Source organism: Haemaphysalis longicornis, unplaced genomic scaffold (assembly GCF_048455015.1).
Source record: "Haemaphysalis longicornis isolate Haplotype H1 unplaced genomic scaffold, Haemaphysalis longicornis Haplotype H1 scaffold_3, whole genome shotgun sequence".
Classification (NCBI taxonomy): domain Eukaryota; kingdom Metazoa; phylum Arthropoda; class Arachnida; order Ixodida; family Ixodidae; genus Haemaphysalis; species Haemaphysalis longicornis.
In genome coordinates, this window is record NW_027526335.1 from 232,129,804 (window position 1) to 232,157,558 (window position 27,755).

The following is a 27,755-nucleotide window of genomic DNA, read 5'->3' on the forward strand; positions in this document are numbered from 1 at the left end:
GACGCAGCTGTTTATTTAAGCACCCTAAACGTGCAGTTAGCTTAGAGACGTCACCATAACAAGTTGTTTAGTGCGCGGAAAGGCAAAGAGAAGCGAAAGAGAACCAAAACACTGCTTGACCACCTATCAGCCACGCAGCGCTAATCCCGCAAACGCCGCGGAGAAGCGGCGGCAGGCGGCGCAGCGATCGCGAATCTCGAGGCGTATACCTGGGGAGCGGTTTGTCGCACTTGATCTCACCCCCACTGCTCTCTGCGCATGCGCCGTGTTGCTATGGCAACGGAGGCGCGTCGCCTGCGTCGTCTGCTTCCTCTCCGTTGCGGCTGCGCTCCGCAGCGCCGAAGTCAAACGGGAGCGCGCGGCCTCCATGGCGCGCGGCACGCCGCTCGTCGATGCGCGCCGTCGGCAACGAGAAGCGTGTAGCCGCGTATGCGATCGCGATGGAAACAAAAACAAAAACAAACAAAAAAAAACCAGAAAGAAAATAAGAAGATTCCAACGCGGAGATCTAGGCATTGGGCACATTTTGCTCAGCCCAGCGATGAACAGCTGATCTCACGATTCGTGTCGTATTTCGAAATGCGCTGGTTGTGACTAAGCTAAATCGGCGCTAGCATGGGGTTTCATTGCGATGGTCACTTGATACAATCGGCGCCCTTGTCTGTGCATCCCATCCTTGTAGCGCCTGTTTCAGAACTTCTTACGCAAATTATCAACTTTTCTAAGCTGTGTATTTGATGTGCTTCCTTTGCCCGGGACGATGCTAGTCTCGTACGTGTTGATCAGTCTTTTTGTTGTTGTCGAAGTTGTTCTGTTCACCCTACTGTGCTGGGCCTAAATAGAGGCTTGCTGCACAAACAAACAAACAAACAAACAAACAAACAAACAAACAAACAAACAAACAAACAAACAAACAAACAAACAAACAAACAAACAAACAAACAAACATATATACAAATAAATAAATAAATAAATAAATGCGGATTTGCGGATATTTGCTTTCCTGTTCGTCTTCGTGTCAAACACTTTTACTTCGCTGCAGATGTGGCGAAAAGGGCGCAGCCACACGCCGGATTCTGGGTTCGGACTCCAAAATGCGCCCACGTGCGTTTAGGGGCGGGTCGCAGCGTTATTTATGGCCTGGGAGAGAGCGACATCGCGCTGCTGAGGAAAAGACTGCACATTGCACGTCGAAACTGTGTACTTCCAGACATCAAACGCCCCATATCGAGACTGAAAACTAAGCGCTTATCCTCCGACTCGCAACCTGTTGACAGCACTGGGAAAGGTAGCGGCGCCCCAAGTCAATCATTAAATTCAATTCAATTCAGTTTATTTCAACATCAAGGATGTTTGGAGGCACAGACAAAAAGCCATACAAAGGCTTGACAGAGGTCCGTGCCCCCTACATGGCACACAGTGGAGAGTAACGGGAGGCCGTGTTCATATGTGCAACAAAGCAATTATACATGTTTTTCGCGTACAGAAGCAGAGCGCCACTTTTGTAAAACAAAAAAAAAACTACAACAAAGAACAGAGACCGTACTATAGTGACTAGATAAGGCAAAGGATTTTTGTGTGCACCAGGAGGTCAGTAAGGCATTCCATAATGTGTGACGCTAAGAACAATAGTTAATCCGGGATTGCAGCAACATATAAATGTCATTGATAACAAAGGAGAAACAGAATACAATGGAAAAAAACAAAATATACAGGAGGTCTATGAGACAACTACAAAAACGCATTACGCAGATCTTTAAAAGAGACTGTAAAAATATCAGTTCCATGTTCGCAATAAAGTCGATTGAGCATTGAAGGGAGGCAAAATTTCAGCATTTGCTTTCCATAATTTGTGCGGCACGTGTCAACTTGCCATTGCTCTAGGACTGCGGGTTGCATAAGAAATGACGTTTTTTCGTAGTTTCGCAAGTTCGGCCATTGTGCCAACGTTTCTGGCTGTTTCTGAATTAAAGTTCTGAGATAACTTAAATGGATTTTACATTGATAATTTTAAGGTCATGAAACAGACTACTTGTATGGGATAGCGGAGCTGCTTTATTTACAATTCGGATAACTCGTTTCTGCATAAGGAGTAGTTTTCCTATGTTTTGAAGCTTTGGTAGTGCCCCACACTAATACGCCATAATTCAATAGAGGTGAAAAGAGACCATTGCATAAAATGATATTAACAGATATGGGAAAATAAAAGTACTGTTTCCGCATACAGCCAGTCACAACCGATAATTTCCCGTTTAGGTAACTGATGTGCTTATCCCAGGACATATGCTCTGAAAAGTATACACCTAGTTTGGAAATGCGCTACTATTTCGATTTCGGTATTATCTATATGAATGGGAAGCAATGTGAAATTTTTATGTCGGGGGTGAAATAGAATTGCCTTTGTTTTGTCGGTGTTGATCCTGAGATCATTACTAAAGATCATTCATGATAGATCATAGAACGCACTACATAATTGTGCTCCTACGCGCCTGTCGCCTCCGTAAATGTGACAGGTGTCTTTCTGACCTGTTGTTTTTTGAAAGATCTGCAAACGACGAAGGTTTCTGCTGTGGAAGTCTAACGGGCAACAATGTCGTTGTCCGAGCAGTCTTCAAAACGCAAAGTGGAAGACGAGAAGAGGTGCTTTCAGGAGCGATGGGAACTTTCTTGTTTCTCCACGGAATCAAGAGACAAGGTGTTGTGCTTAGTCTGCCACCAGACTGTGGCTGTGCCGAAGGAGTACAATGTTCGACGCCACTTCATGTCTTGCCATCACGAGAAGTATGGTGCTCTTACTGGCAACGTTCGCGAGCACACCGTGACTCAACTGAAGGCGGCGTTGGGAAAGCAGCAAAACCTGTTCAAAAAGGCTGCCAAAGCAAGCGACGAAACTGTAAGGGCAAGCTTCGTCATTTCTGAGCTTATCGCCAAATCATCCAAGCACTTCACTGAAGGCCTGTTCGTGAAGCAGTGCCTGCTCGGAGTCGCTGATGCTACCTGTCCCAGCATGAAAAAGACATTCGAGAAAATAAGCCTCTCTCCAAACATAGTCGCCCAGAGAATTAACGAGATCAGTGGAGACATTGAAAAAGGATTAATCAACCGATGCCACGAGTTTGAAGCATTCTCTATTGCAGTTGACGAAAGCATCGAGATCGTGAGATCAGCTGTTCATTGCTAGGCTGAGAAAAATGTGCCCAATGCCTCGATCTCCGCGTTCGAATCTTCTTCTTTGCTTTCTTTGTTTTGCTTTTGTTTCCATCGTGATCGCATACGCGGCTACACGCTCTCGTTGCCGACGGCGCGCATCGACGAGCGGCGTGCCGCGCGCTCCCGTTTGATTTCGGCGCCGCGGAGCGCAGCCGCGGCGGAGAGGAAGCAGACGACGCAGGCGACGCGCCTCCATTGCCATACCAACGCGGCGCATGCGCAGAGAGCAGTGGGGGTGGGGTGAGTGCGAAAAACCGCTCTTTGGTTGCTATCGTTGTTGTAAGTTGTAACAACCACCGTCTTTTATGAGTGTAAAGTTGCGACCTAGAAGTTAAAAATAATAAAAAACGTACGCAAGCTCACAAAGATATTCTTAAGGCTTTAACATGCCATCCTTTCTGCAGATAAGTTTGTCCAAATTTTGTCCAATCAAACGTTTCGTTTTCACTCTTGCCGTGGAAATAGCAGCCATATCGCTCGCCCTTGTTTATATTCACGGTGGCTCATGGCGGACAGTACGGAGTCAAACGCTTGCATTTCGTTCAAGGCTGGAGTGAAAAAGCGCAAGTGCTTTAGAAAGCGGACGTCGTCTAACGAAGATGGATCAGCAAGCGACGGAGAAGACGGCATTTCGAGGTAAGTCGGTAGGTGTGCCTCAACGTGCAGGAGCTGCAGACGGCTGCTTGCGCGACGACTGAACCCGAGTCCCCGCAGGGAGATCTTGGACGACACGAAGGCGATACAGAAGCTTCGAAAACGCCCCAACGGGGTCAGCGTCCTGGGACTCAACCTCGGCAAGAAGCTCACGCCAAAGGAGGAGCTGGTGACTGTGAGTAGTGGCCTGTTTTGCCTCTAGTTCCTACTGTACTGCCCACTGCGCCTCAGCGGTGGGACGGAGGGCAGTGGCGCATGACAACAAACGCGAAAGCTGCTGGGTTGCTCGGTTTGCTAGCATTCTTGACTAAACAACGTGAGGTGGACGGGATAACACTTCTCGTTTGTCGTCCCGTCCACCTAGCGATGGCTGTCAAGGTGGTAGTGGTAACACGGATTTTTGATAGCCTATGACAGTGCGTGATTATCGGTCTAGCCGATCGGTTACGCTACCTACGAGGAACACCTCTAGGACCATAAACATTAGAAATTTGATGCTTGCAACTGTCACACTTAAAGCATGCTTTTTTGGCGGTAAACGGGAGCCGTGGCACACGTCACGAAAAATAAGGCCTTAATATACCGAATGACATTATTTGGGCGGACTGTGGTACACGCGAAAACACAAAGGTAGGGTGGCTAGAATGGGAAGGTGTGAAGACCGGCCAGGAAAAGCTGGCCCCCGTTCGCGTGAATGCCGCGCGGCGGCGCCGTCGTCAGGGGCGCCGTCAGCTCGCGCGGCCGTTCTTCGTGCTAGGCGTCTCTGCCCACGGCCTCCGCGATCGGCTGCCGGCGGCGCGCCGTTGCTCCGGCCGTCCCAATCGCCCGGAGAGAGCGTAATTCCGAAGAGGCCGTTTCGCCGTTTTCCGCCGCACGGCGGCGCGCGGAGCCGATGGTTGAAACGAAAGGCGTGTATGCTGCAGCGCTCCACGAAATGGCGTTTCGTCAGCTTTCGCGCTTTGTATCGCAATAAAAACAAAGCATACCTGATGTCATGGATGCAAAGCGACTCATAGAACCTGATAATGCATTTATTTTAGCTAGGATTGCAGCTATGCGACTTCTTTAATATGTGCCGCATGACGCCCTCGACACACGGACAATATTCCCTACTACCAATGGAAAATTTCTGGCGCTTAAATAACGTTCAGTTCGCTTTATAACGTACTTAACGCGTTATAACGTACTTTATATAATCTGCATGGTCAACGCAGTTCATTAGAGCGTCATACACGTGACTAATGGCTGTGCTTTTATCTAGCCTTTAAATTAATGGCTGTTGGGTAGAAGGACCCATCCTATTTTTAGGATTAACACGTTTAAGTAGTGTTACCCTGAGCGATAGCCTCAAGGTCGAAGCACATGTCCATGTGTTAAGCAATGATGACAGCTTTCATGTTTGCTTTGGACAATATCCACTTATATGTACACACTAAAAGTTAGGAACCAAATCTGTACTTAACGCTCGTCCAAGAGCTGCATAGTTTATTGAACGTCTATTTACAAACTACACTGCACTTAAATTCACAAATGTACGCTTTCAAGGCATCGATGCCTTGAAAGCGTACATTTCTGATCTGCTTGTCTTGACAAACAATAATTCACACATGAAGCACTTTGCGATGCAGGGGCTTGGAAACCAGTTTTTTTTTTTTTTTTTGTCGAATACAGCGTTGTTCGTGACAGTTGCACCAACATTGGCAAGCAGTGACCTCACAATAAATATGGAAAGTGTGGTGGTAGCATATGTTCATCATCCCTTGCTGCGCACGTGAACACAGGACAACGTTTTAGATGAGGCAAAGTCATTGCTTTGTACTCAAAGCAGCACGTGCTTTATCAGCATTTAGGATAAAAATAAGCTGGAGCTGTTTTCAAAGAGGCCCGTTCTTCCTCCATGACAATATCTTAGACTTGATTGATTGTAGGGTTTAACGCGCCGACGCAACGCAGGCGATGAGGCGCGCCGTAGTGGAGGGCTCCGGATTAATTTTGACCACCTGGGGATCTTTAACGTGCGCCGAAATCTCGTACACACGGGCGTTTTAGCTTTTCGCCTCCATCAGAAAAGCGGCCGCCGCGGCCGGGAATCGAACCCGCGACCTCGTGCTCAGCAGCGCAACGCCTTAGCCACTGAGCCACCGCGGCGGGTAATATCTTAGACTTGTCCATAGGAAAAAAAATTGCTGGCGGCAACAGTGTTTGCAAAATCATTTTAGTTTGACAGCACAACCTACATAAAACTCCTCATCAGATTTTCTGCGTTGTGGGGTGCAACCGAATGCCTGTAAAGCTGCTTTATTTGGATAGTGACAGTGCGCTTTTATTTACAGAAAGCTGAATAAAGAATTTTGGATCATACCATCGTAAACGGCGGCTAATTGTCTTAGCTGAGTCGGATGCCGCAAGAAAACTAATATAAATTAAAATCTTGTAGTAAATTTAAAAAAAAGCATAAGCGCAAGAACATAATCAGTAGGCTGCATAGCAGGTGTACCCTGAACGAGGTATTAAACAAAAATATAGAAATGGTCAATTTCTAAATATAACTGGCAAAAATCAAACACGGCGTCAATATAAAAATGCAATGACTGCTCTCGATTGTTGTCCATAACCCACCCTATGCGAAGAAAAAATATAATGGCTGTTCCAACAAGCAAGCACCCCATAAATCTGTCGCCGAAAAGTTTCCGCACATATGTCCGCGCACAGGAATGTCCGCACCGAAACGTCCTGCTACGAAATGTCCTGCACCGACCAAATCAAGCACAACAAGCAAAACGCGATTAACTTTTCGCCGTACAGTGACATATCTTGGTTTCCGTGCCATTCCTCGAAGCTTCTGAGACAAGCGGACTTCATGACCTGATCGTTTGGTTGGTGAGCTCAGAAAAAATAAAGCTTCAACACAGTTACGCGAATTCCGGCAGCGAAGACACGCAGCAACTCCGGCCCCGCAAAGCCGTGGAGAGGAGCGGGTGCAAGCGGCCGAACCATCGGCTAACACTGCCACCTCGCGCCGCGTTGCGGAGTTAGCCAAATTACAGGTTTTTGCTGGGGGACGCGCCGAATGGGACGGCCGGAGCAACGGCGCGCCGCCGGCAGCCGATCACGGAGGCCGTGCTCTGCCACGACCTTGCGGGGCCGCATTACTGAGCTGTAGAAATTTTAGCTGATACCGCAGTTCCACAGACAAGGCAAGGCTTGTGTTCATCATCATCATCACCAGCCTGTCTACGCCCACTGCAGGGCAAAGGCCTCTCCCATTATTCTCCAATTACCTCGGTCCTGTGCCAACTGTGACCAATTTATCCCCGCAAACTTCTTGATCTCATCTGCCCATCTAACTTTCTGCCGCCCCCTGCAGCGCTTGCCTTCTCTAGGGATCCACTCTGTTACCCTTAATGACCAGCGGTTATCTTGCCTTCGCATTACATGCCCTGCCCAAGTCCATTTCTTCTTCTTAATTTCTACTAATATGTCTTTAACACCAGTTTTCTCCCTGACCCACTCCGCTCTCTTCTTGTCCCTTAATGTTACACCTATCATTTTCCGCTCCATTGCCCGCTGAGTCGTTCTCAATTTAAGTTGAACCCTCTTAGTGAGCCTCCAAGTTTCTGCCCCGTAGGTGAGTACCGGTAAGATGCAGCTGTCATACACTTTCTTCTTCAACGACAATGGTAGGCTGCTATTCATTATCTGATAATGTCTGCCATATGCACCCCACCCCATTCTGATCCTTCTAATTATCTCTGCCTCATGGTTGGGATCTGGGGTCACAACTTGGCCTAAGTATATATATTCGCTTACCACTTCCACTGCCTCGCCATCTATCTCAAACTGCTGTGCTGTCCCGAGGTTATTGATCATTACTTTAGTTTTCTGCATATTAATTTTCAGGCCCACGGTTCTACTCTGTTCGCCCAGTGCGGAAAGCATGCTTTGCAATTCGTCCCCCGAGTTACTTAGCAAGGCAACGTCATCAGCAAATCTGAGGTTACTGAGGTATTCTCCATTAACCCTTACTCCCATCTGTTCCCAATCCAACGTTCTGAATACTTCTTGTAAGCATGCTGTGAATAACATTGGAGAGATTGCGTCTCCTTGTCTGACACCCTTCCTTATAGGTATTTTACTGCTCTCCTTATGGAGGATGATGGTAGCTGTAGACCCATTATAGATATCCTCTAGTATTCTTACATAATGCTCATCTACCCCCTGGTTCCGTAATGCCTGAATGACTGCTAGGGTTTCGACCGAGTCAAATGCTTTCTCATAATCTATGAAGGCTATATATAGGGGTTGAGTATACTCAGCGCACTTCTCTATCACCTGACTGATCGTGTGAATATGGTCCATTGTTGAATAACCTTTACGGAACCCTGCTTGTTCTTTAGGTTGACTGAAATCTAAGGTTGCAGAGATTCGGTTAGCGATTACCTTGGTAAATACCTTGTAGACGACTGACAGTAAGCTGATCGGCCTGTAGTTTTTCAAGTCCTTCATGTCGCCTTTCTTATGGATTAGGATGATGTTCGCGTTCTTCCAAGATTCCGGTACCATTGCGGTCATTAGGCATTGCGTATACAGGTTTGCCAGTTTTTCAAGTACAATTTCTCCGCCATCCTTCAAGAGGTCTGCTGTTATCTGATCCTCACCAGGTGCTTTGCCCCCTTTCATTTCTTTCAAAGCCTTCCTTACTTCTTCGGTCGTTACTGGTGGGATGTCTATCTCCTCTGAACTACTGTCTCGTTCGGCATTATCCTGTATGTCCCGGCTACTGTACAGATCCCTATAGAACTCCTCGGCCACTGTGACTATTTTATCCCTATTTGTGATGACATTGCTTTGCTTATCCTTAAGTGCATACATCTGATTTTTCCCCACGCCAAGACGTCTCTTTACTGCTTTCAGGCTACCTCCGTTCTTTACAGCGTATTCGATCCTCTCCATATTATACTTCCGTATGTCAGCTTCTTGCGCTTATTGATTAACTTCGAGAGCTCTGCTAGTTCTATTCTGTCAGCTGCGGTAGAGATTCTCATGGTTTGCCGTTTCCTGATTAGATCTTTCGTCTCCTGTGAAAGTTTACCAGTATCCTGTCTAGCCATAGTGCCCCCGACTTCTACTGCACACTCCGTGAGAATGCGTGTAAGGTTGTCGCTGGCTTCCTGTGTCGTAAGCTCGGCTTCCTCGTTAAGGGCGGAATATCGGTTCTGCAGCGCGATCCTGAATTCTTCTACTTTACGTCTTACTGTTTGCTCATTTATCGGCTTCTTTCGTACTAGCTTGTTGCGGTCCCTCCTCAACTCTAGCCTAATTCGAGATCTTACCATACGGTGGTCACTACACCTTACCCTTCCGAGCACTTCCACATCCTGCACGACGCCAGGGTTATCGCATAATATGAAGTCTATTTCATTTTTGTGCTCCCCATTCGGGCTCCTCCAGGTCCACTTCCGACTCGCCCGTTTACAGAAGACGGTATTCATTATGCGTAGGTTATTCCGTTCTGCAAACTCAACTAGTAGGTCCCCCCTGCTATTTCTACAGCCCAGACCATAGTTCCCAACTGCCTTGTCTCCAGCCTGATTCTTGCCTACTTTAGCATTGAAGTCCCCCATAACTACAGTATACTGCGTTTTTACTTTAGCCATTGCCGATTCCACATCTTCATAGAAGCGTTCCACTACTTGGTCGTCGTGGCTGGATGTGGGCGCGTAGCCCTGCACCACCTTGAGCTTGTACCTCTTATTGAGCCTAATTACAAGAGCTGCTGCCCTTTCGTTAATGCTGTAGTATTCGTCTATGTTGCCAGCTATGCTTTTATTGACTAGAAATCCCACTCCCAGTTCTCTTCTGTCCTCTAGACCACGGTAACATAAGACGTGTCCATTTTTCAGCACCGTAAAGGCTTCGCCTGCCCTCCTAACCTCGCTAAGCCCTATTACATCCCATTTGATGCCCTCTAATTCCTCGAACAACACCTCGAGACTTGCTTCGCTAGATAAGGTTCGCACGTTAAACGTTGCCAGGTTCAGATTCCATTGGCGGCCTGTCCGGATCCAGTGATTCTTAGCACCCTCTGCTGCGTCACAGGTCTGACCGCCGCCGTGGTCAGTTGCTTCGCAGCCGCTGGGGACTGAGGGCCGAGGGTTAGTTGGCGTATTCATGGGAGGTTGTGGCCGTTACTACACCAGGGTGGCCAATCCTGCTCTGGTGAGGGAGTGCATTACCGGCAATGGTCGCCGGGGTCAGGCCGCACCCCAAGCCCCTTTGTGCAATTCCATCAATACGCGGATTTTTTTTTTTTTAATCCGGTGGGAATTGTCCGGCACCGGGATTCGAGCCACGGTCCTTCTGCACGCGAGGCGGGTGTTCTACCTCTACGCCATCGCTGCACCAGGCTTGTGTTATGCTACCGCTAACTGGGGTTTGCGACACGGCTAAACACAGCCGAGTTTTACGCTGCCAGAAAGCAAGCAGGCGTTTGAGAAATACCGCATTAAAGCAGAGCGGGAGCTTATCTATGGTACAAGGCTCTTTTTGTAGGGTTTATGTGAAATATTGTTTTTTTTTTTCTTCGAGGTGAGCGCTATTTTAACTGCTGCGATCGCGCGGCATGTGTATTCTTGCCACTCGTATTTTTGTTGTTTCTGTTGGTAGTGGTGGTGGGCGTAATTACGCACGAAAATCGACAACTTCGTTTATACCTGCCAAATTCACATGAAATTATGGCATACGTGTTAGTGCAACGTCTGGAGTCATTTCATTCTCAATGTAGTTCGAAAACCGAACAAACAGATGCAACATGTTCCTGGGCGTGCAAACTTTATTGCGTGAAGCAGAATGCAGTTAAGTTCTGCTGCTTCTTTCACGTTACGCCTTTATTTTTATTTTTGCCTTTGCTCTCGGTCGTTCTATAACCGAAATTCAAATAAAAATGAAAGATGTGTAGCACGCATTAAGCGGTGTTCAGCTGTAGAGCATTGTTTGTAGTTGTACCACGTACTAGATTTAGTCGCGGTAAGATACTACAGTCAAAACTCGATCTAACGAAACCCGATCTAACGAACAAGTTCTTTTCCCCCGCAGGTGCCTACATGGCGTAATGTTTTTGTGAACTCGAACTAACGAAATAGATTCCCCCACTCCCGATTTAACGAAGTATTTCGAGCAACAGAAATTTTCGATCTATAAGTGTTTCTATCTCTAAGGAGAAATTGCTAGTGGGTCCGGACAGAACACCTCGAAGATGATTGCGCCACATCACAAAAAAGGAGGCATATATAATATATTTTTGTTCTCACGGAACTTTACAAATTACTCGAGAATCCCGTGGTGCATGGCGTCCTGTCCAGCACGCTTCCCACAATCTTGAAGGCAAATGACGCCATCATCCATGCCACTTCTTCTGGAAATGCCTCGAAGAAAAATAATCTCAAGGGCACGTATATCCGGCACGAGAAACTCGATCGAGGAAGCCCTGTTTACGTGGTTCAAGGATGTGACAGCCAAGAACGGTCCCATCAGCGGGGAGGTGGTACAGTCGAAAGCGCTGTGTTTCGCGTGACTTCTGGGGTGCGATGACTTCAAGGCAAGCCCCATCTGGCTCATTATTTTCACCGCCACTTTTAGTGCAACGCTTAATTATTGCCAGGCAAGCGCGCCACAATATTACGATCTGATGGTAGCTGCTGGGAAGCGACTCCCTTTAGAGATGGAATTTATGAAATGAACTGCTTGTAAAATTGCAGTGCCGATTTTAGGAAGTTCTCGATTTAACGAAATAATTCGCGGTTCTCGGTGACTGCGTTAGATGGGGTTTTAACTGAATGACCTACTAGAACTATACTCATCAAGCCAAAGTGTTTTGCACAAACAGCCAAATTGTCCTGAAGCGTCTTGTCGGCCCTTGGAATAGCACGCGACCACTTAAAAAACAGGCATCGATGAGCCGGCGCATGGAAGATGGACACTTTTACGGAAGAAGGCTTGTATCCGGAATCGCATTCTAGCACGAAACACCTTCTCGGAGTTTTTTTTTTTTTTGAAAAAGAAGACATAATCGCCACCGCGCAGCAGTGCAGTCATACACGAAACAAATATATGCAGTAATCTGCAGCAAAACACACAGCGACAGTCCGCGACCAGGCGCTGACGCAGACGACTGGCTTTCCCCCGCGGAAACGCCGACGGCGCCCCGGACGACAGCGCTCTGTTTTGCCCTAGCGGCAGGCACGCGCCGGGAGAACACCTGCTCTGCGGGGAAAGCGCCGCGGTCATCACACCTTCCCATTCTAGCCACCCTAACAAAGGTATTAAATGTGTTAGGCATGATGGTGGTAATAACCAAAAAGAGAAATGCGCTCATATTTTAGAAGCTTTTAACGCAGTGAAAAACATCTCACAAGGGTTAAAAATGTTTTTTGGGGTAGAAAACGTGCGAAGTAGTGATGGTGTGAGCCGTTTCTAAAGTGGCTTCAGCAGCTGCCGTCGGCCGCCAGTGGTAGCCAAATCCGAAAAATTCAAAATGACAAGTAACACTATGTTTTGCCTTTTGCTGCTGTTTTAGTGAACTTTGTCTTCTTCAGAACTTCGCCACCAAGAGTGCACAACAAATCGTCTTATTTCGAAGTTCAGCTACGTTTCTGCGTCAACACTCTGGTGCTGCGAGTTTCGTTGGTTTTATTTTGTGCTCATCGCATTTGACAGTAGGCAGATTTAGGGCATTTGTAAAGGCGAATGAGTTGTTCGGAACTCCTAATATGAAAAATGACAGAGTGAATGGCATTATATTTTTGTGTGTAGCAGCGAATTCATGTTATTAAAACTTATGGCATTAAAGAAGCCATGAAGAGAAAACACAAGTTTGGTTAATTCGAAAGATTGCCTCGTTAGAACCATACTGACACCACTTTTAACGCAAACGTTGCTCAAATAAGCTACATAATTAAGAAAAAAGGGAATGACCATGCGACCCGCTAGCTCATTTCCCGCAACAGAACCTACGTCATACTAGAGAATGCTCTGCGATTGGCGGAGGCCGGCAAAAGCAAACGCAAGTTAGGCAGGGCTTACCAGTTTGCATAATGAGCTATATGCCCGTGAAACATACTGCACATTCCTTTTATGACACTAAGAACGGTGGAGTAAACGGTTGAAGTTCCGAACGAACACGCAAACATGTACGCCAACGCGTACGAAACTACCGCCGGCTGAGCTGGACATCTCCCCGTCGTGCAGATGAATTTTCGGGTTCGAGGGTCTTTGGGGCCAACGAACCATTCTAGGATGCACAGCCGCGACCTTGCTTGGTATCTTAATCTTCAGAAAAGGGGAAACTACCGAGCAGAACGCAGGACAAGAAGAGGAGGCACACACACAACACCGCTGGACTAACAACTGGTTTATTCGGCAGAAACACATCACATTTATACGCCAAAACCTGCGTGCGCGCACACTTTTGAACAACGTGAAGATCTGAACTAAAAAGAAAAGAATTCAAATTCCTTTTCCGTGATAACAACCGAAGGATCACTAACGCATCTGTGTTTATTTTTTCTTATAAAAAACGCTTCTAGCAGTTCGCGCTCACGTCTCGTTTTCCCACGACCGATAGTGCTAGTGAGGTGAAACCGTGGGGCACAATTCTGGCAATCTGGCAAGTACTAAAAAATCATCAGGGTTTTTAGGGTTAGGGTTAGGGTTTTTAGGTATGTGGATGATTTTTTAGTACTTTTAAATTTAACTGAAACTGACCAGCTCATGCTTGTGGCAGGCCAGATTTTAACTGTTTTTAGTACATTTTCCAAGAACCTGGATTTTACAAAAGAGGTGTCTTGTGACAAGACCATTAGGTTCTTAGATTTAGAAATTTCTTTTTTACCCGACCGACACGTGTGTTGGAAATATGCCCCTCGGTCTAAAAAGGCGCTTTTGCCGTATCATTCGGCACACTCGAAGTTGGTGAAGCGCAGCATAGTAAATTTGTGTTTCATGAATGCTGTGAAGAAAAGTTGCCCGCATGTGATGCACCAAAGTCTGGCAGAACAGGTTGACCGGTGTAAGGCGTCTGGGTTTCCCGCTGAGGTTTTGCTGGCGGTGGGTGAATCCTTGGGTCAGAAAATGAAGAAAAAACTTACTGCAAAGCCTGGTAGCCCAGCGTAAGAAGGGAGAAATAAGTTTGTAGTCATCCCTTACTTCCACAAGACTTCCCATGGGCTGAAAAAAGCGGCCCAAAAATATGGTGTCAACATGGTCTTCTCTGCTCCCCGCAAACTTTCTGGTCTGTGCCCCCAAATCTCTGGTTGGAAGAGGCAAGCTTACACTTGCAAAACTAACCACCAGACGAGGTTCACCATGTGCGCAGTGGGGGTGGTTTATTCTATCCCGTTGTCCTGTGGAAAAATATACATTGGGCAGACTGGCGGGTGCCTAAATGAACGCCTGAGGCAGCACCGAGGAACCTTAGGCTTGGGCACGGGAAGCAATTTAGCTTTGCATGTAAAAGATTGCCAGAATTGTGCCCCACGGTTTCACCTCGCTAGCACTATCGGTCGTGGGAAAACGAGGCGTGAGCGCGAACTGGCTAGAAGCCTGTTTAATAAGAAAAAATAAACAGAGTTGTGTTAGTAATCCTTCGGTTGTTATCACGGAAAAGGAATTTGAATTCTTATCTTTTTAGTTCAGTTCTTCACGTTGTTCAAAAGTGTGCGCGCGCGCAGGTTTTGGCGTATAAATGTGATGTGTTTCTGCCGAATAAACCAGTTGTTAGTCCAGCGGTGTTGTGTGTGTGCCTCCTCTTCTTGTCCTGCGTTCTGCTCGCTGGTTTCCCCTTTTCTGAAGGTTATGAACCAACTAGCCCAGCAATTCACTCTCTTGAGGTATCTTAATCCCTTGATGGGAAGTTGGCGTCATATCGCCAACCAGCAAAGATAAAAATAGAAGCAAGGGGAGTGAGAAACAGCAAGCAGGGATGAGATGGTGCCACTCGTCACAGAAGTTTCGAATGGTGTTGGCTTGCTGCTGTCGTTACGAGCTCGTTTTCAGTTTACAACCACTGGAAACTTCAGTTTGTTCGAGTACTTTACAATAAAATTTTGTTGCTGCGTCCTGAAATGCCCATGTAGTACGGGCGAACCGTCGAGGGAGAGCGACATCCCCACCGGTGAAGACATCTCCTTTCATGCGCTGCCCAACGACGAACGACGAACCTCGGCGAAGCAAGTGGCTACGTTTTGTGAACTTTGCAAACAGAGGAAAAGGGAGCTAAAGGAAGTACGAGTGTGCTCGCTTCATTTCCGACCAAGTGATTATCGCAGGGACCCTTACGTTAGCTCACTCCTGGGACATGCTGGCGCGCGTCGCCGACTTCGTCAAATCGCCGTCAAAGCGCTCTTAGCTTGTAAAAAAAACACCGCGCATTGACGCTTGTATCTTTCTGGCCGGAGGAGAGAGCTCGCGAACGGCTTTCCATAAACGACACCGGCCAACTGGCATAAGCGATACTGCTACTGAAATTGAACTATTAATAACCGTAATAAAATACGGCACATGCGTATCGGCCCTCATTCACACAGCCGTTTTTCACCCCGTCACGTCACCCTCTTCCATCATGGGCGACGGTTTTTCGGGCGATTTCTGGTTGAAAACGGTGCGGCGGTGACTGGAGGCCGAGCTCGACCATGCCCCGCGGTAAACTAGCTAATCAGAAAACAAATTTTTACGGCTAAATTTAGCGAAAAGTGAGCACAAGCCAATTTTCTTTACTTTCCTGATTAAGCATGCTCAATTCCAGGCTAAACTGATCACTAGGCAGACGACCCTGTACTCTGACGGAGAGCTCCAGTACGAACGCTACTCCGTTTACGTCTCCGTCGCGGTTTCTTGACGTGGCGGTGCCGTGACGGAAGAGAAGGTGATGGCTGTGTGAATGAGGGCTCAGTCTGTGTTCGTCCGTCGCGACGGGGCTGACGAGGCAGCGGTGCCAACGACTGGGCTTTCGTCTGTTGTGTGTATCGCGGAACGGTCGCTTTCCAGTCCATCCCTGCATCCCACAACTCCTGCCACTCATGCACTTAGAAGCTCCTCGGCGAGAGCTTTGTTGTCCAGATCAAATGATTCCATGAGTAGGGCTGCGGGTGCACTAGGGCGATTCCACGAGAGAACGAACATGCGTGTGCACGACCATTTTTTGTTCATTCTTGTTTTTTTATTATAAATGCGCGCAATATGGAAACCCCCCAAGATCAAGTTTGTTTTCTCCTGAGGTGCGTAGTTCGGGAGAAAAAAATGTTTGAACGTGCCCGGAGCGCAGCAGTGGTTCCGGCAACTGCCGATTTTTTCAAGTTTGCGTCTCTGTGTACGTCAAGGACTACAAGGGGTGTGTATAAAATGTTTCGGGCCATAAACTAGACCAGAATGCTAATCAGTGTAACGCAAAATCGGCGTCCAGCAGTGAACAAAACAAAAAAAAAAAATTGTGAAATCGGCCCAGACGATAGTTTGTTACTGTTTTTGACGCCCCCCTATCTACATTTCTTCTTTTCTGAAAAACGTGTAAGTCAGCCATTTTGTTGGCCATACGTATCTGAACGCATCAGCAAAAGATGGTGTTTGTAGAAAATTTATAAGTACTAGAAAAAATTGAATAACTTCGGCTCTTTTTCAGAAATTGCGCAAATTCAAAACTCAATATAAAAAAAACCCCATACTCGATTTTCTTCAAAATTGCGGAAACCAGACTCCTTTACTTGGACAGCAAAACTGTGGAAAAACATGTTGCATCATTTTGTTCAGAACAATGTTATAAGGGGCCAAACTTGGGGCTTGAGCGACGCGTCTTGGCGCGCCGCGGTAAGTTCCGGCCGCGGTTGCCAGATGTTGCGCGGTTGTACACAGGCGGTAATTCACATTCCACTGCCACATGCCGGCACGGTCAATCTCTTTCCAATATTCCCAAACAAAAAAAAAATATTCCGGAGGGTTTTTTTTTTTTTTTTGCCCGCCTCTGTTTCCCTAATGTGTTCTTTAACGAGCTAACTTTCTGGCCGATACCAGCTCGAAAGTGCTCCTTTGCGAACGCCACTCTTCTTATAGGGAAAGGAAAGAAGGATTCGAAACAACAAGAAAAGTTTTTCCAGTGGTTATACCGGGTTTAAGTGGTAGGAGTGGTCGAAATTTTCTATTATTATGGAGCTTCGGTCACAGCACGAGTAAATTACTGAAGGGATTTCAGATTTTCTTCACAAGAATATTTATTCAAGTAAAAAGACACAAGTTTGGAAATTGGCTGTCAGACTACCGTGATTAATTATTAACAGTCAGGAACACAGCAAAAGGCATACGTGTGGGAATACAACTCAAGTAAAATCTTTATAATATCTGCAGCACAGCTTCCTCGGACGCTCATACAGTCAAGCACAGGAAACCGAAAACGGGCAAATGGCAGTGGGCTCACTTTCAGCAGTTCTGGCGACAGTTAAACGCTGTTTGTTTGGGTATTCCTTCGTGACAGGTCACATGTGACAGGACTGGATGCCTGGGATGCATGGCAGACGCTTCCATTCTTCGCGCTTTTCCATGCGAAACTCTTCGATGCCTGCAGCAGAGGCGTGAATGATGCTCACCTTCTTTAGCTTGCTTTGCAACTTGGCAATCATTTCAGCTTCTGACCGAATGACGTTGGTGCTGCCTGCCCTCAAGTTGTGTAACGAAGCGTGATGTTTTACAATACCACCAACTCCATCACACGAGTTTTTTCCGTGTCTGGTAGCAGAGAACAGCCACTTCGCAGACGTGTAGTATGCTCTGGAAAGTTCGTACAGCTGATATTTGTTCTTTAAATGGCTGGCTGCACCGTCACTAACGCAAACAACGTGGCTGTACACAAGGGCACTTTCTTCCAGGTATTCGTGCACCTTGTGGAGCGCATAGCATGCATGTGCGGTATCGTGTTGCATGTGATCGCTGACTACTGCGAAGCTATGAACTGATTTTCTTGTAGTTACAACGCACGTAAACAGTGAAACCTGTGTTTTGTGCTAGTGGTACGACTGGACTTCATTTGGCAGAATAACTGTCCAATTTTCAGCGAAGTCGAAGTGCAGTACAATGCTTGATCGCCGTTCGCATCTTTTCGCTTCGTTTATGGCAATGGCCTGGCTCCGCCTAATATAGTCATGGGAAATCCACTTGGTGACCCATTTGCCTAGCTCCTTCATGAATGCAGCTGGCGGTACACTCTTTTTTATCAGAGAACCATTTTTTCACACAGCGTACGTGACGTCTTCTTCGTCCGTAACGCCCAAAGTGGACATGATAAGGTTGTCGGCCATTGGGCATTGCCGGCACTCGCCCAAAAAACACTGCGTCAATGGTGAGGTGCAAAGACAAAGCTCCTTTAAGTTGCTCATTCTTCGGTCATCCCCTGTAACGTTTTGCAGGGCCAAAGCAGACAGGTCGGCATTTGCACAATAAACGCAGACGCACACTTCATGCTGGGGTGAGTGCAAGACCCATTTCGGGCGCAAAGAATAAAACTGAAGGTCAGTCCATTCCCTCCCTTGTAACTGCCCGTGCGCCATCTGTTTCGGTTGCCTGCGCATCGGAGAAACCTTTGTTTTTTTGTTTTGCATCCCGCAAAACACTGGCGCCGCAAAGGAGCGCTTCCGAGCTGGTATCGGCCAGAAAGTTAGCTCGTTAAAGAACACATTAGGGAAACAGAGGTAGGCAAAAAAAAAAAAATCTCCAGAATAGTTTTTTTCGTTTGGGAATATTGGAAAGGGATTGACCGTGCCGGCATGTGGCAGTGGAATGTGAATTACCGCCTGTGTACAACCGCGCAACGTCTGGCAACCGCGGCCGGAACTTACCGCGGCGCGCCAAGACGCGTCGCGCGAGCCCCAAGTTTGGCCCCTTATAACTTTGTTTTAAACAAAATGATGCAACATGTTTTCCACAGTTTCGTTGTCCAAGTAAAGGAGTCTGGTTTCCGCAATTTTGAAGAAAATCGAGTGTGGGTTTTTTTTTATATTGAGTTTTGAATTTGCGCAATTCCTGAAAAAGAGCCGAAGTTATTCAATTTTTTCTAGTACTTATAAATTTTCTACAAACACCATCTTTTGCTGATGCGTTCAGATACGTATGGCCAACAAAATGGCTGACTTACACGTTTTTCAGAAAAGAAGAAATGTAGATAGGGGGGCGTCAAAAACAGTAACAAACTATCGTCTGGGCCGATTTCACAATTTTTTTTTTTATTTTTGTTCACTGCTGGACGCCGATTTTGCGTTACACTGATTAGCATTCTGGTCTAGTTTATGGCCCGAAACATTTTATACACACCCCTTGTACTCCTTGACGTACACAGAGATGCAAACTTGAAAAAATCGGCAGTTGCCGGAACCACTGCTGCGCTCCCGGCACATTCAAACATTTTTTTCTCCCGAACTACGCATCTCAGGAGAAAACAAACTTGATCTTCGGGGGTTTCCATATTGCGCGCATTTATAATAAAAAAACAAGAATGAACAAAAAATGGTCGTGCACACGCATGTTCATTCTCTCGTGGAATCGCCCACTAGGTTTTACTAGTATTTTTAAAAAGGCCGCCATCTCAGTTTTTGCATGAGTTCCCGCGTGTGGGTGCTATATTGAGTCGACATACTAAGTATCTGTTTCATGTACTGGCTCATATGACGCCATTGTTTACGTCATGAAATGTACAATTTAGTGGGAGATTTAAAAATTTGGCTTAAATTGCCCTATTTCTCAGTGAATAAAGCATCGTTTGCTTCCGGGAAAGCGCTAGGGGTACTATGAAACTCCTAATCTTTCGAATAAAACTAACTTTTGTTTTGTCTTCATGGCTCCTTTAAGCAGTTAATGTTTTTTTTTTTTTCGTGTACTTACGGCACGGGTATTAAACGCGTTACTATTGTGCAGATCAAACGTCGACTTAAATTGCATTGCAATCCGTGTTGTACAACGTTAGAAAGCCGACGTTGAATCTGCTGCATTGGTGGTAGAGGTACAGCCACGCTTCACAAAGTGTGTGCACGCACAAAACAAGTTGTCCACGCATCTCAAGCTCCTGTCCGCTGCACAGGACTTTACCATCAAGGTGGACTCTGAGTTCTATCGCTGATTTCAGGTTACCGCAGACGGGAAAGCAGCCAAATCATCATCTCATTTACCGCTCGCAGCATTTCAAAGCTGTCAATCCAATTTGAATTTTGGGGGTTTGGCCTGCCGAAGTTCAGCCCGGGCAAGGAGGCGTGGATTAGTTTTGACCAGGTGGGGATCTTTAACGGTTGCTTAAATCTCGGCACAGAGGCGTTTTGGCTTTTCACTACCACCTGAAAAGCCGCCACTGCAGCCGGTTCCGCGTCCTTGGGCTCGCAGCAGCACTGCGGCCACTGAGCCACCACGGCGGGTAGTGCACAACTGTCGCGTTTGCTAAATGGGTTGTTTGTTGCAAGTCCCCGTTCTCAGTGCGGGATGGACGTCTTGCAGGAGGACCCATTCAAGTTGAAGACGGGAGGCATGATCGACATGAAGGCCCTCAAAGGGAAAAGGCGAGTGCGGCTCACGTCTCCTCCCACTGCCGCCATTGCGTTCTCAGGCCACGCCTGCCCACTGCACTTGGGCAATAGTGGGATGCTCTGGCCATGTTGAGAGGCCCTTGCCAAAACCAGCAAGCCAGTGCAAGGAGGGTGAGTGAGCGTCGCGTGTGTAAGAAAAGCGCAGGGAACGAGTCAGCGGTAGAAGAAAGGCACATTGTAAGCGGTCCAATATTCTTCAGGCTTGAATATCCACACAGCAAAATACCGTGGTAAAAGTTGATATTAACCATGGCGCGGGTAAAGATCTAAATTCTGAGCTAGCATAAAACTGAGCTGAGCTAGCATAAAACTAGCATAAAAAACATCTGAGCTAGCATAAAACTACGGACGAAATTCTCTTAACGAAGTTTGAAGTGGCGGTCAATGATTTGAAATTATGTTGTGTTGGCATGGGTCTGCTCAACAGGCAAAAGACTGCAGAATTTTCTCTCAAGTGCTGCTTGAAGCACAGGTTGGAGCGGCGCTTAAATCGGCTCACTTTGATTATATTTATGGTGGAATGTCAAGCAGCACTTGTGTGTAAATTGTGTGCTGCTGACAACTCACAAACACAGGAAAACATCCGTTCCTCACTCCACCATGGTCATTTCGAAGCGAAGGCTGTCGTTTCACACATTTTTAGAGAACTTGGCCCCACATTGCGGGTATTGGTGGGGTTCCCACAAATGGTGCGCGCTGTTTTTCGTCCTGCCACACATTACAGATAAATAGGGGCCCTGGACATTGGCTAAAAGATACAGCAGCTAAGTGGACTATGTGGGCTGAGTAGCAGTGGGCAGTGACAAAGTTGCCTCAGTGTCCCTTCAGGTGCTCCAAGGCCTGTGCAGATGGGTGCGCAGAAAAATGTGCTCCTCTGGAGGAAGAATGGCTTGTTGGTGGGCTTCACCTAACAAGCAGTGCTTTCTTCAAAGGACGATTGTGTGGTGGCAATGTATTGTTTTTTTCTTTCTTTTTCACTTCCTATGTACAGAGAGAAGGAGCAGGTGGTATTTACTTTTTTCATTCGCTGCTGTACAACCGTGCTTTGCACTGTGGTTAGACAGTGCGTGTATGTGTCAGCGTGTAGGATGAGTGTTTTATGATTGATACCCTGGGACCCAGGGGTCTGTGAAAACGGGAGAGAAGTGTTCAGTGGGGCGGAGTGGTGTACGGTCATTACCACGGCAGCGTTGCTACTGGTGCAGATGGGGGGAGGTTAGGCATGCCTGCAGTTGCTACAGCAAAGGTGTTCCCTCCCCCCCTTGTGGTGGACGCAGGGTGACCATGGACGAGCTGGACGCGGTGAACTTGGGCAACACCTTCTCCGTGGAGACCAACCAGCGAGACGAGGACGCGGACATGTGAGTCGGCTCTGCTGCACCCGTTTCCGGCTGCTCCACCCCTGCTTCTGGCTCGAGTGAAACTGTGAAATGAAACAGAAACTATGTGGCACATAGTGTTACAATGCGACGGTATCCATCCAAATCTACATGAGGGAAATATTCGGCTTGGGGGGTGTCACAGGGCGAGTTAGCGTCGAGGCTGTCGAGGCGACGAAAAGAACATTAGAATGCTGCTGGACGAAAGGCAGAGGAGGAGAATACTGCGTAGGACAGCTACCACCTGTAACAGAAAAAATTAGTATTCTGTGCCTAATGAATTTTGTGGCTGCCCTAAGAGCAGTGCTAGTATTAAATGAAGAGTGTAAAGCATATTGGTTTCTTTTTAGTTTTTTTGGTAAGATGACGCGTCATCACCCCACTACAAAGGGGATACCACTAGCAATCATCATCATCATCATGGGACCTATTGAGGCACCGCACTTCGGGTTTGGACCGTGGAAATGAAGCACAGCTGCGGGGCTACGTTTGGCAGCGAGTGCACAGTGTTACTGCAATGGCCATTTTTTGGCTGCATCAGCCAGTTCAAAACAGGCCATGCTGTGGCACAGTTTGGTTTCCCACTTTTCGTGAGGAAGCATCGTCGTGGCATATTGGCGAGAAGCTTGTGGTCAGAATGTGGTGTCGTGAACACCGGAAAGTCCTGTCCAGGGCCTTGAACTCGTGCATTTGTCCGCGACAACCAAGCGATATCGCACCAGGCACTTTTCAGTGTTCTCATCGGTTCCATTCACTGAATGAGAACACTGTTCAAGCGATATGCTGCCACATGTGGCACCTTGGTTCACCCAGATGTTCCTCATTGAAAGCCTTGTGAAGCGTTACAGCAGTTTCCGGGGCCGCTTTGTGTACAGGAAAGAGAGTGCACACTTTCCTCCCTAAAGTCTGCATGACAAAAATGGGAGGCAGCACTGTTCCATGGCTCCAGAGAAGGAAACGGTGCCGTTTAGTCGACATACGCGCATGATAGAGCTTAACTTGTCCCACAGGCTAGGTGCAGCACTGTGGAGGCTACATTGTCGTCAACAGCCCGCCCCCTCAGGGCGCCTAACCCGCCGCGAAGGAAACGACAAAAGGTGCCGGGGCCCTGCAGTTCCACTTGCCGAGAGGGGAGAAGGGAGTGTCCTTTCAGGCCCCACTTCATGGCGAGTTGGCGCACTGTTGCAAACAATGTAGCCTCCACAGTGCTGCACCTACCTTGTGGAATGAACTGTAGGTGCTCGCTTAGCTCTACAAAAAGAAAAAAAAAAGAAGCGTATTTTTCGTTACTCCTTCACTTGGAAAAATGTTCAGATCATTCGCTGCAAATTATGTTCAGCTTTCCTTTCATGGTGCAGTTGTGGGGATAGTAATTAAGTTGTTTAGTCACATCTGTTGCATGCAGAGAACCACTTTCAAGAGGCTTGAAGGAGAGAGAGAGAGTGCGTGTGTGCGCCGTGCCGGGTGGGGTGGAATTGCTCTGTGTAAGGAGAAGCAGTGATACTAGAGGGGTAACCATGATAACATGATGATGGAACACTGTTATTGCAATGATTACCATATCACTTGTGACTTAGTATCGTTGCAGTGACCGCCGAATATATTAGTGTAACGTCCCATTATGTAGTCAGCATTTCGCGCATGCAGTGGCCTCACTGCCTGTCACTTCACCTCTGACAGCGTCTTGCTGGATGTACCCCCTGATGAAACTGTGCATACCTTGTAAGAAGGTTTTTGTTTCCTCTTCAAGCATGCACTTGGGCAGGTGTGTGTTTCTTTTTTTTTTTTAGGTCAACCAGCTCTCGCCAACTGTACCTTGTTTTCTCTGCTTGAGGTTGTAACAGTTACGACGTCTTACCATCGACAGTGCCTCGTCAACTTCTCGGCAATTATTTTATGAAGTGTTTCTTTGCGCTCGCGCTGCATAGATGTGGTGTTGCGGCATAGCTGCCTGCGTTCACAGCTTGTCTTGTCTTGCCTTGGCTGCGTCCAGGATGAAGTACATTGAAGAGGAACTTGCCAAGCGGCGAGGGCAGCAGACAGATGCGGAGCAGACGACGTCGTAAGTACTGACAACAAGCCTTTGCCCAAGGTCGCTTTTGCAGAGAAGGACCGGGAAAAGCAGCAATTTCTGGTTTGTTTGCCTTAGCTCGGACAACTCTCTGGCAAATCCAAAGGTTAAGCTTGGCAAAACCAGCCAAAAAGAAGATGGAGACATGAGGCAAAAAAACGGCAACGCAAAACTTGGAGTTTTTGCTGGTTTTTCCAAGTTACAGCATGAGCCAGCTGGCCCAGCAAGCCACACTTCCCCTATCCCCAAAGGCCCAGGTATAGCAACTTTCCAGAATGTTCACCCACAAATAGCCAAAAAACAGGTGAAAATTTAAATTTGAAGGCTGAGCGGATATGAAAAACATTGCAATCCAGTGGAATGTCACTGAAGAAGTACGGAACTTTGTGTTTTGACTTATGCTGCCTATTGCATATAAACCTCAGCTTTACACGTCATCTGAATGATCAAATTAAACGGGCCAAAGTGAGCGTTGCAGTAACAAACACGGTTTGCACCACTTTCTTTCACTTTTCCTTTAAAAGAGCCCTGGTTGCTCTTCAATCAGTGCTGTGCAGAGCTTTCAAAACTTGATGGGTGAGGGCAGTATTTTGTCCCCTGTGCTTAAGCTGAAATCGAAGGCTACTTGGTTGGAGCAGTTCCAAACCAGAAGGGCCACTTTTTTTTAATGGTAGCATGAGTGGGAAGCCAAGAGTTTTCAAGTTGTTTTGTTGTTGCAGTGAAATAGTATTGTTGTTATAAAATTGTCTATTTGGCACTTAGTCAATTTGTCTCCACAAGCAAAACATGGAGGTACTAAGAGTATTTATAATAAGACCCACTGTGTTTTCTTGTTGTGCTGCTTTAGCCTATCCTGCTAATGTTTTACATAGTGTTCGCTACTGATCTCCATCTTCATCTGTTTTTTTTTTTTTTTTTCTCTAAACGTTCTCTGACTTTTTTTAATGAGGGAGAACTACATAAAAACTCAGGCCAAAGGAAGTGGTCTTAACCTGCCGGAACTATGTCTCTTCGTGGCCATTCATGCAAGGAAAACGTTCATTGTCATTGCCAGTGGTTTAGTAAAACGATGAAAATGATTTATATAAGCTCAGAGTAATTTGTTCAAGTCTCAGTTCATTTTTAGCATTGGTGTTCAAAAACAAAGCAGCCAGAAATTCGGCATTCCGACACCCCTTAATCGAACTGCACTTCACTGGTAGGGGGGGCCTCACCGGCCAACAGTGTGAGTAAATGAGAGATAATACGAAAGATTAAGTTTTAGGGCACAGCATATAACACAGAGGGATAAGTTTGAAATTTGCCTTGAATGTATCCTCAAGTGCAAATTCAGATTTGTTTCAAACTTTCAAGGTGTATGGCGAGTTGGAGGGGGCCCTCGGATAGACTTTTCTTTTCTTTTCCTCTTTTTTTTAAACGGCTGCTTAGTCCCCTCCATGTTTGAGACATTGGACAGCGACCACGCATGAGTGTGCGCGTATGTAAAATGGACCAGGGGCATCCCCATAACCCCAGTGATGACAAACAGCTTCAGGGGTACCCAGCTGCATATTTACAGCTTCAAAATGAACAGGGGGGACGAGTTCCCACCGGTTTGACAGCCTTTGCTGTTTCCTCAGTTCCTGCCTTTGTGAGAAGTATTAGTAAGAAGTGTTGAAAAGCTATGCGCTGGCAACTGCATTATCTCTGAAAAGATTGCATGTCTGCGAGACCAATTAAGGCTCAATAACGTCTTCCAGGAGATAATTGCTTGGTAACGAGCAGCTAATGTCCATCAACTCTGACAAAATTGTCTTTGCAAGTAACATGCGAAAAATCCCCCCTCCAGCACCAATGCACCGCTGATGTGAAGGAGAACGGCGCTTAAACGGGGACAGAGAAAGCAATTCATCGCACGCCCCTATGAACGCTTGTTTGCAGAACTAGAGCATTACAAGTGCCTTGGCCTTTGTATATCAAGCATGTTTTCATGGGGAAAACACATATACAGTATCACGGCTAAATGAGTAGTTAAGTTGTCCTTTCTATGGCATTCTTTGAAACCCTCCACACTGAACTCACATACAACACAATCATCCGACCTGTACATAGTGATAATCTGAGGCCCGTTTACAAAGACATTAGATTACATTAGATTGGAAGACATTGCAAATACACTAGAAAGCTGGGAAAAAATGGTTGTAAGATTCGTTTGCAATTCATATGGTTGCACTCAATATCAACCCCCCTTCCTCGAAGGGGATGTTGTCGGTCTCGCCGCCTGGCATTCTTATTCCATTTAGAAGACATTGCTTCGTTGACACCTTTTCGTATTTTAACCTAATCATCGGGTTACAACACAAGGCACTGCCATGCGTTTTTTTCCTGATCTCTTCGCCCTATTGTTGAGTGGAATGATCGTACCAAAGAAGCAGTTAACACAGCAGTCAATATCTTCAACAAAAAAAAGTGCTTGTAGTAAGCAGAGCTTTATTTGTGGTCAACTTTTATTTATTTATTTATTTGTTCATTTATTTGAAATACCCTCAGGGCCACAAGGCATTAAAGAGGGGATTGGTTACAAAACAAACACAGCAGTTTTACAAAATGCAGCTCTAAGTATTACATCGAGTAGAAGTGCATAATTATACAATTTTACCTAACAGGCTTTATAGCAAACAAGGCACGGGAATTATGAAAGGAAAATTACGAGAAAAGAAAGATGAAGAGAAGACGAACAGTGTGCAGGAACATAATGGGATGTAGTACAATACTTTGGTGACTGACATTATAGCTGGCACACTTTTGAAATGTAGCTGATTTTCAATGATGTGGGAAGGCGCTTCCAGTCCTCAGAGGTGCGTGGTATGAAAGACTGAGAGAAAGCGCGAGTCCTGCAGAAGGCAAGCCACCTGATGGGAATGGTCCAAGCGAGCTGAGATACAACTAGGAGGCAAGGCAAGACTATCCCGCAGCGATGGGTGATGAAAGCAGTGCAGACAAAACATTTTACGGTGGGATGAAAGTGAAGGCAAGTTAAGGTTGGATTTCATGACACGAGCTGAGAATTTTTCTGGACAGCTCTTTCGTGGCTGACTTGAGAAGAGTGTCGTGCCCTTGGTGGGGATGTGGTGACCCCCGTGCTTGCTGCAGGGCCTCGGGCGGGACGGGCGTGGACGAGAAGGACGTGCTGTTCCACGTGCCGGAGCACCTGCGCAAGTCCAGCTCCAAGAAGTCCGAGGAGATGCTCTCCAACCAGATGCTCTCGGGCATCCCAGAGGTCGACCTCGGCATCGAGTGGGTCTTGCACCTCACTTGGGGGATAGAAGGGCACTGGGGCACGTCGCTGGGACGGTCGGTAATGCGGATTGCAAGCCTGGTCGCCATGCCTGCCTGCACCATGCAAGCTCGGTCAGAACAAATGGGCGGTTGCAGTATGCACCAGAGGCATTATGTTTCGGTATCAGTGTAGACCACTCATAGCGTATGTCTCTGGACCTGCAAAAATGATAAGCGATACCACGCTATAAGCAAAACATGCGCCAACCCAACCATATAGTATCGCAGCCTACCTTTCAATCATTTAGTGTTTATGACATCACTCAGATGAACACAAAGAGAGGCGCGGACTTCATCTCTTTTTTTTTTACATGTCAGCCACTGCTGCAGGGTGTTATGCACAAGCTGCTGCATGCTCTTACAAACCGCGAGGACAGCTTGCTTTGTGTTTGTTTTAAAAGGGAGCCCGGCTGCGTTTCTTAGGTTCTGTGACCTCTGGGTGCTGCGGGACACCGTAATAAGAATGCAAGGGGGATTTTTTTTCTTTTCACAGCATATAGGTCGTGGAAACCTGCA

At 46.8% G+C, this 27,755-nt stretch overlaps 1 protein-coding gene across 1 annotated transcript in view; it reads left to right on the forward strand.

Moving 5' to 3' along the window:
* The first annotated feature begins 3,656 nt into the window (after positions 1-3,656).
* The window catches only part of LOC144176047 (splicing factor C9orf78), a 39,309-nt gene continuing 15,210 nt past the window's right edge, over positions 3,657-27,755 (forward strand). Inside the window, exons 1-6 of the mRNA XM_077705167.1 lie at positions 3,657-3,846; positions 3,925-4,039; positions 20,383-20,444; positions 21,749-21,832; positions 23,844-23,912; positions 27,054-27,197. Coding sequence (XP_077561293.1) covers positions 3,716-3,846; positions 3,925-4,039; positions 20,383-20,444; positions 21,749-21,832; positions 23,844-23,912; positions 27,054-27,197 — 605 coding nt within the window. The 5' untranslated portion in view covers positions 3,657-3,715. The remainder of the gene's footprint in view (positions 3,847-3,924; positions 4,040-20,382; positions 20,445-21,748; positions 21,833-23,843; positions 23,913-27,053; positions 27,198-27,755) is intronic.